This window comes from Salminus brasiliensis, chromosome 4, assembly GCF_030463535.1.
Source record: "Salminus brasiliensis chromosome 4, fSalBra1.hap2, whole genome shotgun sequence".
In the NCBI taxonomy this organism is placed as follows: domain Eukaryota; kingdom Metazoa; phylum Chordata; class Actinopteri; order Characiformes; family Bryconidae; genus Salminus; species Salminus brasiliensis.
In genome coordinates this window covers 41536764-41547472 of record NC_132881.1, presented here as the reverse complement: position 1 = coordinate 41547472, position 10709 = coordinate 41536764, and the positions used below count along the sequence as shown (strand labels likewise).

Sequence of the window (10709 nt, the reverse complement as noted above, 5' to 3'; positions counted from 1 at the left end):
GTGAATGGCATAGTGGTGATGCTGGACAGGGCGGGCGAATAGTGTGGTAGCGAAGTTGAGCGAGGCTGGCGAATGGGGTGGTAGTGATGCTGGGCAAGACTGGCGACTGGCATGGTGGTGATGCTGGGCGAGGCTGGCGAATGGTGTGGTAGCGATGCTGGGCGAGGCTAGCGACTGGCATGGGAGTGATGCTGAGCAAGGCTGGCGAACAGCGTGGTAGCGATGCCGGGCGAGGTTGGCGAATGGCATAGTAGTGATGCTGGGCGAGGCTGGCGAATGACATGGTATTGATCCCGGGCGAGGCTGGCAAATGGTGTGGTAGCGATGCTGGCGACTGGCGTGGTAGCGATGCTGGGCAAGGCTGGCGACTGGCGTGGTAGCGATGCTAAAGCTCCGGTAGTGATGCTAACTTTGTAGTAGCGATGCCAACTACTTCATGGTAGTGATGCTGGGCAAGGCCGGAGGCCAGCACTCTGCTAATGCTGCGGTAGCAATGTTGAGTTGACATGCTATCACTGCAGACTTTGACACAGATGCCATAGAATGTCTTCCCACCACTGAGGGTATATGTTATTTTTAGTTTTTAATTATTGGTCCAGTTGTTTTATTTTATTTATTTTTTGTTATACAATCTTCTGGAAATGAGTTGGGTGGTTCAGGCTTTAAAGGGTTCAAGTCATTTCTACCTCACATTTAAACATGACATAGTCCCACAGTCTCCACAAGATCACACCATTCATATCTTCCCAACATGCTTTAATACGCTATAAATATGCTGCATCTAGACTAATCCATTCAGGGTTTTAGGAAATTTCTGTGGCCACTCTGTGACCTGCTTTTAGTTCCCTGATTTTGTCTTTTGAATCATCATCACACACACACACACACGCTGGATCTACACGGTCCGTCCTCCTTATTTATCTCCCATTTATTTCAGCAGTGCAGAGACGGTAACTAATCACACTGGCTATATACAGGAGCCCCGGAGGGACTGAACACATCACACACACACACACACAAAAAAACACACACACACACACACACACACACACACACACACACACACACACACAAACACACACATGACTATCACAGGGTGTGGGTGGCTGCGAGAAACAGCAGGCTAAAGTAAGAAACCGTATCTCTTCCTGCTATATGTAGCAGTCCTTGCTGGAAGCCATTGGCCTTCATGTGCTCTTCACTGCTGCTGCACTGCCCTTTGCTTCTGCCCAGTAATTGATCAGTAATTGAGCAAGCAGTAAACCACAGCACACAGACCCCAGTGTGCGCCAATTAAACAGGGACATATGGCACGATTCGGGTCTTAATGTTTAAATGATCTTCGAAATGTCAAAATGGCTCTACAGGAGAAGGAAGAAACCTTAACTTTCTATGGAAGTCAATGTAAACAGATGTTGAGGAGTTGATACAAAATAAACAACAACTATCAGATTCACATTATAATAAAAAGTGAAAAACAACAAAAATAGAGATTTGATTTGAGGTTTTTGATTGACAGCGACAAGAGTGACAGTACACTTCTTATGCAAAAGGATGCTCCTGGTCCAATGTTGATTTTCAAGTAAACAAATCCTCCACAAGAAAGATACTCATATACAAAACCATTTTAGAAACAAATTAAATTTCTTTTCTGAATTAAAATAATAAAAAAATTAGTTGTGCACACAGTTGTGCATTAGAACATGTAGAAGTGTGTATCTGTAGAAGAAGAGAATTTGCTAACACTGCGGCAGTGATGCTGGACGAGGCTGGTGGCCGGCATGTTAACGATGCTAATGCCACAGTACCGTTGCCAACACTGCAGGAGTGATGCCGGGCAAGGCAGGCGGCTGCTGGCTGGTGAGGTAGCACCGCTAAAGCTGCGGTAGTGATAGTGGTATCAGCGAGGCTGACGTCATGGTAGGGATGATGGGCGAGGCCGGTGGCCACTGTGGTAGTGATGCTAATGCCGCTATAGTACGCTATAGATACTGGGAGAGTTCAGAAGCCGGCACACTAACATTGTGCAAGTAATGCTGGGCATACTGACCTTCAGTACCATTGCTCACGTAAAACGAGATTTTCAGCCTTAGCCTTATTTTGTCAGGCCTTAGCTCTGGTACACCATGTAGTCCACCTCAGTGTGAACACACCGCTCGTGATAAAAGCAGCTAATAATAGAACCGCTCAGTCTGAGACGCAACACACAGCAACGCTCTCCAGTGAAGTCAGTGTTTGTGTCCAGCGCTAAGCAGAGGAGAAGCATCCGCTCTTTGATCTTATCAGGAGAGACCAGCAGAGCAGAGCGGTCACTCATTTACACGCAACACAGCCCTACATCTTTCTCCTACACTGAGGAACGGAAGAGAGGCGCAGCAGAGAAATGGTGACTGGGGTTGTGTTAACATGCTTGATTTACAGGTAAATGATCAGCTTAAACGGGCGACATGACGGACTGTCCACCACTGATGATAACCCAATTACAGCATACATTTCAGAGTCTTTTCTCCAAGGCTGTAAATATACCAATCAGCCATAACATTAGTACCAAAAAAATGGCAAATATTAAGTAAGTCCCCCTTGTGCTGTTACAACAGATCTGAGCATTCGAGTCATGGATTCCACAAGACCTCTAAAAAATGTCCTATGTTCTCTGCCACCAAGACGTTAGCGGCAGATCCTTTAAGGCCCACATGTTGTGAGGAGGGGCCTCCATGGATCACATTAATGAGCCTTAGGTGCCCATGACCCTGCCGACAGTTCACAGGATGGAACACTTTTGGTAGGTACTGACCACTGCATGCTAGGACTAAGACCTGACTGATGTTTTGGAGATGTTCTGATTAATTGTCTAGCCATCATAGTTCGGCTCTTGGCAATGTGGCTCAGATTCTTACGCTTGCCCTTTCTTTTACCCATGAGTTCTATACATGCATAAAAATATAATAGAGATGTATGAGTATGAAGAATCTTTACACCAATTAATGGTTCTCAAGGAAGGTTCTTCACACTAAACTGTGAGCGTTTTTAAGCAACCATGAGGTCAATGACCAGTCGAAGGATGCTGGTGGACAATCGCTGCAGCAATTCTCAGTTCATCCCAGGATTTGCCTCTTACCTCTCGGCAAAGCCAAGCAAGGGTCAGACTGAGCTCTTACAGGGTTTGATGGTGATGCACCCTCGCATTTGCAGCTGACCATTCAGCATCAAGCTGCTTATCAATGGAGCCCTGCAGACGCAGGAGGACCTGCGATACTTAAGAAATGGAGAGCTTGTTGCTGAGAGTTGCTGCTGTGGTTCTATCTGAATGTCTGAGCATCTCAAAAGCACCTTCCTCCTCCTTACCGCCTCCTCTGTTGCCATGGTGACCCTCCATCGCCACGCTCGCGTGCTCACACATGTCTACGTCACATGACACACACATGCACCCCCGTGCTCTCTGTGACTGCTGGAGTCTAAAATTAAACTCGAGTATGTTTGTGTGTATCAGAGAGAGAGCGAGAGAGAGAGAGAGAGAGAGAGAGAGAGAGAGAGAGACACCCGTGATTTCTAAAACACTCAAGAAGAAGCTTACCTGGGCTATCAGCTCTGCCCTGCAGGATAGAGGAAATACAGCTCCATGTCACACCTTGAGGGTTCTAGCTTGTTCTGGATTGTGTTTGTTGTGTATGGTATTTGTTAATGGTTTGGTCTAGACTGTCTATACTGTCTAGTACTTGGCCAATGAAGTGATAGTGGTATTTCAGGCCCTCATTTTGAGGAGTGCAGTGAAAGCAGTGAGTGAAAGTCACTGGATGTATTTCTTTGAGATTATCCTCCATCCTCTCCAGAGTTTAGCCTTTTACCTCATGTAACCAATGCCAACCATGCCAGACAGCACCATGCGTTACAGCGAGAAGAGATTAAGAGAGAGGTGTACTGAGGGGGGGACAGAGACAGTGAGAGGAGGTCTTCTAATCAGGGTGTGGGCTTAGACCCACTGGTCTAATGCTCTGGGTGAGTAGATGGCGCTCTCTCTCCCCTCCCCCTCCCCAATACTCGTCAGCGATGTTGGCCGGCACAGCACAGCGTCTTTCAGCTGTTAGTGTAGTGGAGCTGGGGATCCAAGCTGAGCGTCCTGGCTGCTCAGCAATGCTGCATCGATGGCAGTTTGCAAAGAGGCGGTGGATGACTTCACTTTTATCAGCGGAGACATGTGCTAAGTCCTTACACTCCTAGTGTCAGGAGCATTGCTAATACTAGGGGGAGTTATGAAAAGGTGGGTTAAGTGGCAGTACCAAATTAATAGAAAAGGAGAAAAGAAAGAAGAATAAAAATAAATTTAATTAGAATAGAATAAAATAATTTAAAATATAAACCTTTTAACCATATACCTTTCATCACACACACACACACACACACACACACATATAAATATATATATATATATATATATATATATATATATATATATATATATATATATATATACACACATAATGTTTGTATTATGTAAGTCAGACTTACATATGGAAGTGGATGTGGAAGATAATGTATGTAGTATATGTATGTACTAGTTTTTAACATCCATAAAGCAATAATGTTGACTGACTTACAACTCAACTTGAGACTACACAAAATTGACTGTACATTAATAAAAACAGATTTTATGTTATGAGCAGTTTTGGAAAAAGGGTTTAAGTTTTGAGTAAGTGACATTAAAGGTAATTTACTAGCTAAATGGCTAACTGACGCATCACAGTGATGTAAAGGGTCATTCTGTGTGTTTATTGACTGGTGGCAGAGTAAAACTCTGATTACTGCCTGACTCATGTAGACCTGGATTTTTCCCTTTCTCTAATGACTCAAGAGCATGTTAACGTGCTGTTATCGGAATATGAAGTGCATGTAAACGCACTCAGTGTGTCATTTGTGGCGAATAGTGTGTAACCCTGTTAAAAGAAACATTTAATGTGATTCTATTTTCAATGAAATTCCACCAAATCTAGTGTTTTAGGTTTATGGATTTGTTTACTGCTGGAGTGTAAAATATGTACTGCCACTTTAAGAGACAGGGAAACGAAAGCGTCTCAGTCCGCGGTTTGTGAGCACAGAGGAGGTCAGTACAGTTTGTGCTCTACTCAAAAACGAGGCTTCTAAAGTCCAAAATGATTTTAATACAGTGTTAGAAAATGTATTGAGTGAGTACTGAGTTTACAAAGTGAAAGTACCTGGAGTAAAGTGTTTTCTAGGTTGTATGGTATGGTTTTCATGAGCCTTCTCCACCATTAGGGAGCTGTAGGCCAGCGTGCATACTGGTGTGCAAGTGTATCAGCTCACAGCCTGCATGTATGGAGAGATTCGCTGTGCATATTGTCTACAAATATATATATATATATATATATATATATATATATATATATATATATATATATATATATATATTCTGCTCCAGACTACAGAAACCCAGTAAACATCCATCAGCCATCACAGCCATCACCAGCATCATTGCCCCGGTCTCATCTTTTCTTCTCGCCAATCGCAGACCACAGAACTCAACGCAGAAGATCTTATGTAAACAGCTGTGTGTCACTGAGTAGACTGACACAGACAGACCCGTTACAAGTGCCTCGGTTCTGTCCTTCAGGTGAAGGAGTCTGCTGAACCTGACAGGTTTGGGAAGGTGGTTACTTTGGTACAATCCAATGCTCGCAGTTAATAATCAGTCCAAACAAAAAGTCTCTACTAGAGACTCGAGACTCGACTCAGACTCACATGAAGCAACCCTTAAACGTCTCTGTCTGGTAGGTTTACATTTAGAGGAGTTCTGACTTTTCAAAGAGAACTCTGGCTCTTTGCGCAATGATTGGTACCTTGATAATCTAGAGAGCACATTTCCTGCCCCTGTGAGCTGTGAATGTGCTCAGACCACACCAAAACAGCTGTACGAACAGCTGTCCAGTGAAGCCTGGGATCACAATGTGACAGTGTAGTGAGAGCTTGTGGAAGCAGAGCGTGTTTGATATGTAAGACACATGTTAGTACTGAATATCAGTGCATGTCTACTTCATAGTGTGTTTTTGCTGTGTGTGTTTTGAGGCGTGTTACCTCCAAGTCGTCCAGGGAACGAGCCAGACTGAGGCGTTTTGAGCGTCCGAACGATCTCCTCCCTGAAGAGCGCTGGGGAAATCCAATGGTCACACCTCTGAACCTTCCACCCTGATACACACAAACACACACACTTAACATTCAAAAGTTTAAAAGACCCAGACTAACAGACACAGTCCCATCTGCACTTTCATTACAAAGAGGGCAGAAGTAGTGCTGTTTAAAGCTACATTATGTAGCATTTTACCTAAAATAGCAGCTTCAGAATCATGGATGAAGCTCCACTGACTAGGAATAGGAAGCAGGGCATCTCTGTTCTCAGGGCCACTCAGGGCTAGAACGCTGCTACTGCACTACGGAGGAACCTTGGGTGGAGCTGCGAGTCATATTTGCATTTTTTATTTTACTTTAGATGCCGCTTCTGTTTTTCTCAGCTAATCAATAAATACACATGCGCAGCTGTCCATGAGGGGGCGCTAGAAGCGTAATTTGTATTTATGACAGGGGAGTAAAAGTCAATTACACTCCTCAACTGCAGGGGGAGCCAAGGAGCAAAAATACCAATTTTCTCACAATGCCGCTTTAAACAGTGCATCCATCTTCAATATCAGCAGGTCAAACATCCTCTCACTTTTAAAAAATGCATGTAAAGGGGTTGATAATGATCAAGTGGAGGCGGGGCTTAGTGAGGTGTAGGCAGGGTAGAAAGCTGCCAATCAGAGTCTTTTCCGCTTAAACATTTGGAAAGGGACCGCCCACCACTGAGTAGTAGAGGGAAAAATCCTCCCATCCGTTTCATCATTTTACAGATGCAGCAGAATGGAATTTTCAACCTCTAGGGGGCGCACTAGTCAGGGTTGGAAAAATGAAAGTGTAATTTTAGCAGCATGAAATGACTTTTATTGGACAAATCACAGTAAAAAAAAAAAAAAAAAAAGAATCTGTGTGAAAATATACAAATATTGATATTATTATTATTTTTAAAATGTATATTATATATTATTTAGAGTTTAATCCAGGGGTGGATCCAGTCCTGGAGGGCTTGGTTGATGTTTGGTAGATGCCCTACTCACATCTAAACACATCTGATTCAACTCATCAGTTAATTACCAGACAAAAGTGAGCGTGTTTGCGTAGGGCAACTGGCAAACTTTGCTGGAGACTGGCCTTCCAGGACTGGAGTTGCGCTCCCCTGGTTTCCTCACACGTTAAAAGCATGTAGTACAGCAACCCCTGAGTTTCTGACAGCAGTCGTTAAGCCCTGGCACTGCTAACGCATTCGGACTGTGTATCAAAACATTCAGACACACATCGTGTAGTGTGAAAACGTCTTTCCAGGATCTCAGGCTCCACCACCATGTTTCTCAGACAAGACTGAAGAGAAATCCCTGGAAATGACAGTTCATGCCTAAATATGACCTGCGGTTTCTCTTATTCTCTCGCTCACACACGCTATGTCTGGAACACACAGAGAGGCTCTTCTCCCTTTCCCAGTACTAACCGTGCCCGTACACACATCTGACTGTGTTAAGAGAGGATGCTGGGAAGATGAAGGGTCACATGTGGGCTTCTGAAGGCACAGAACGTTGCACTGCTCCCTCCAGGGCTGTTTCTGCGTGTCAATGTGTGTGTGTGTGTGTTTTCTCTCCTGACCTTCAGCACTTGTCCAAAGCACTTTAGCCCACATTCCTGTAGGAGAGCTGTAACAATAGACCCTGTCTCCCCTGACCACACTGACCACTGATCCATTCACAAACACTGCAGTCTTTATTAGACGGGTCTTGATTAGACACAGATCAGAAGTCTGACCATCCACGCATACGCAGTCTAAACACTGTGTGTTTTGATACATGTGTGATGAAAATAGTAAGACAACAAAATATTCAAAATTATAAATATGAAGAAATATATATATATATATATACCACACAGTATCATATTGATACTAGAGGTTACTGCTACCATGAAGCTTACAGACACCCTACTTTTCATTTTTTAAATTGTTTTACTTTTATACAACATTTTTGTTTACTAACATTTAAACAACCAGTGTAAACCGGTCCTAAATATATATTACCATTAAACAGACATTTCATGGAACTTCTACATTTACAGCACTTTTTCTTTCCATGTGTTTTTTATTATTATTATTATTTGTTCTAAAATCAATAGTTGAGTTTCAGCAGCTTGTTAAAGACCACACACTGAAGTTTCATTTGGTCGAACTTTGCAAGATTATGCTTCCTTACCTGCACGTGTTTCTGCATTGTAGCAGTTTTTTTTTTCATAGCTCTGAAACTTTTCAAATGTGCAGTTCATCAACCAGTAAATGCTGATGTTTCACGCTTATGAGATCTTATTTGGGATCAGATATACAAAAATGCAACCTATAAAAGGTGGAACACTGTAAATATCAGGTACTTAAGTCAGTGTTGGTATCAGTGCAACCCTAATTACTATTCTTCTTATTATTGTTATTATTATTATTACTACTACTACTTATTTAGACCACTGTATTTTTGCTTGTGTTTATTCTAATCTCACAGTCTTACAAGAAAAACACTCACTCTCACTGCTTCTGTTAAAAAACTGACATTATCTTTAGACACATTAAATATCCCTGCACTTCCATAGAAGATAACAGTGTAACAAGAATAATATTGAGATATTATGTACTGCAACACTGTGTCGATTGATTTGAATGAATAGTTTACATGTAAAGACAGTGGTTCATTTTGTGTGGTATTTAAACCTCCGACCTCTAGATGGCAGTGCTCTGACTGGGTAAAAAGTAACTTGGTTGGCCAGGAAAACTCCCATAAAAACCTACCAGACCCCTTTTTAATCAGAAAATGGCTTTTATTGGACACATCACTTGTTTTAAACATATCAAACAAGGAGGAGAATGTGTTAGAAAATGTTTGTAGATACAAAACTCAGACTCAGGGGCACACCCTTGGGCCCAGTGAGCTAAAAGCACAGTAATGGCCTTGATTTTAAGAACTGTGAAGATCCTACAAATATACTGGAGCTGCATACGTACATTTCTACACATGGGGGGTTTGTTGTGCTGTTTTGACCCAAGCACACTCTTGGACACACTCAAAAAGTCAATAAGATTATAAAACAGGCGGAAGGACGGGCAGACAGACGGACAGACGGACAGAAAGGCATGTAGGCATATCTCCATAAGCTGGTGTTGAGAGGCTGGTTGATTTCAGTAGTGTAATCAGTCTCCTGTGTTGCCTGGATACGCAGTGAGCTCTCAGCCTGTGTCTTCAGCACCATCCCTGAGTTTCTAACACACACACACACACACACGGGGCTACAAGCACACACCAAAGGCTTTCTGTGTGCTTCTGTAATCTATTTTTAAGCACGCGCTCCTTTTTGCGTCTACCAAGAGAGCAACTGTACAGAGTTCCTTCAGAGCTCTGAAGATGCTGGAAGTTGTGTGAACAAGGAAAGAACGAGCCAGCTATTAGTCAGGCACACACAGGCAGTTACACACTCCCACGGTCATACTACACACACACACACACACACAGAGAGACAATCAGACAGAAATCCACACACAACAGCAGTACAAAACCCAAACACCTTCTCCACCAAAGTACACTATATGTCCAAATGTTTGTGGACACCCCTTTTCATTTTATTAATGAATGCATTCAGGTAGGTTGCACCTCTTGCTGACACATATGTGCAAATGTGCACACACTCAGCTAGTCTAGTCTGTGTAGAGAAGTACTGTCAATTTAATAGAACTCGCTGGAGCATAAACATCAACCTATTGGCTCCATGACTAATGCCAGGCATGGGCTAGAGGGGTATGAAGCCCCCCAGCATTGAGCTGTGGTGCAGAGGAACTGTGTTCTCTGGAATGATAGTGGTATTACACTATGAGGACAAAAGTATTGGAACACCTGCTTATTCAATGTATCTTCCAAAATCCAAAAGGTTATTAAAAAAAGTTTATCTGCTTTTGTTGGAGTAACTAACAAGTCGCTGAATGCAATCAATTCCTCACAGCAATGCTCCTTTAAAATCTAGAAGAAAGCCTTATTCCCTGGACAGCAGAGACAGTTACTCCAAGAAAAGCAGATCAACTTTTTTTTTAATAACCTTGATTTTGGAAGATACATTGAATGAGCAGGTGTCCCAATACTTTTGTCCTTATAGTGCAGTTTAGCATCTTAGAGCAGCCCTGTGCGCTCAGGAGAGAATATTAAGTGTTATTTATTTATTTTTTATTTGTTTATTTATCCATCTATTTAACAGGGACAACAGATATGAATTAGTATCACTTCTAATAATGTAAACAAGCCAGACTTTACCAAAATGGCAAACGTTAATCTGAAATTATGGTCTGTTCAAACTACTAGGCGTGTAAGAAAGTACTGATATACTGAAGTATCAAGATCTTATGTTCTGCAGTACTGTATTGAGTCTCAAAAACACAGTATTGATTTTTACTCAGCGGTTCCCTGAGTGTTCCCTGAGTGTCTTCAGATCCCACTGTTCTAACTGGGTAAAATGTCAACTTCTCTTTTTAATCCAATTTTATGCAGATGAAGGCTTTAAACTATGACAGTTTTCCTGAAGTAAAAAAAAAATACAAT

At 42.5% G+C, this 10709-nt stretch overlaps 1 protein-coding gene across 1 annotated transcript in view; it reads right to left on the bottom strand.

Moving 5' to 3' along the window:
• rgs12b (regulator of G protein signaling 12b) overlaps positions 1-10709 on the bottom strand; it is a 94832-nt gene that overhangs the window by 63557 nt on the left and 20566 nt on the right. Inside the window, exon 5 of the mRNA XM_072678505.1 lies at positions 6088-6198. Coding sequence (XP_072534606.1) covers positions 6088-6198 — 111 coding nt within the window. The remainder of the gene's footprint in view (positions 1-6087; positions 6199-10709) is intronic.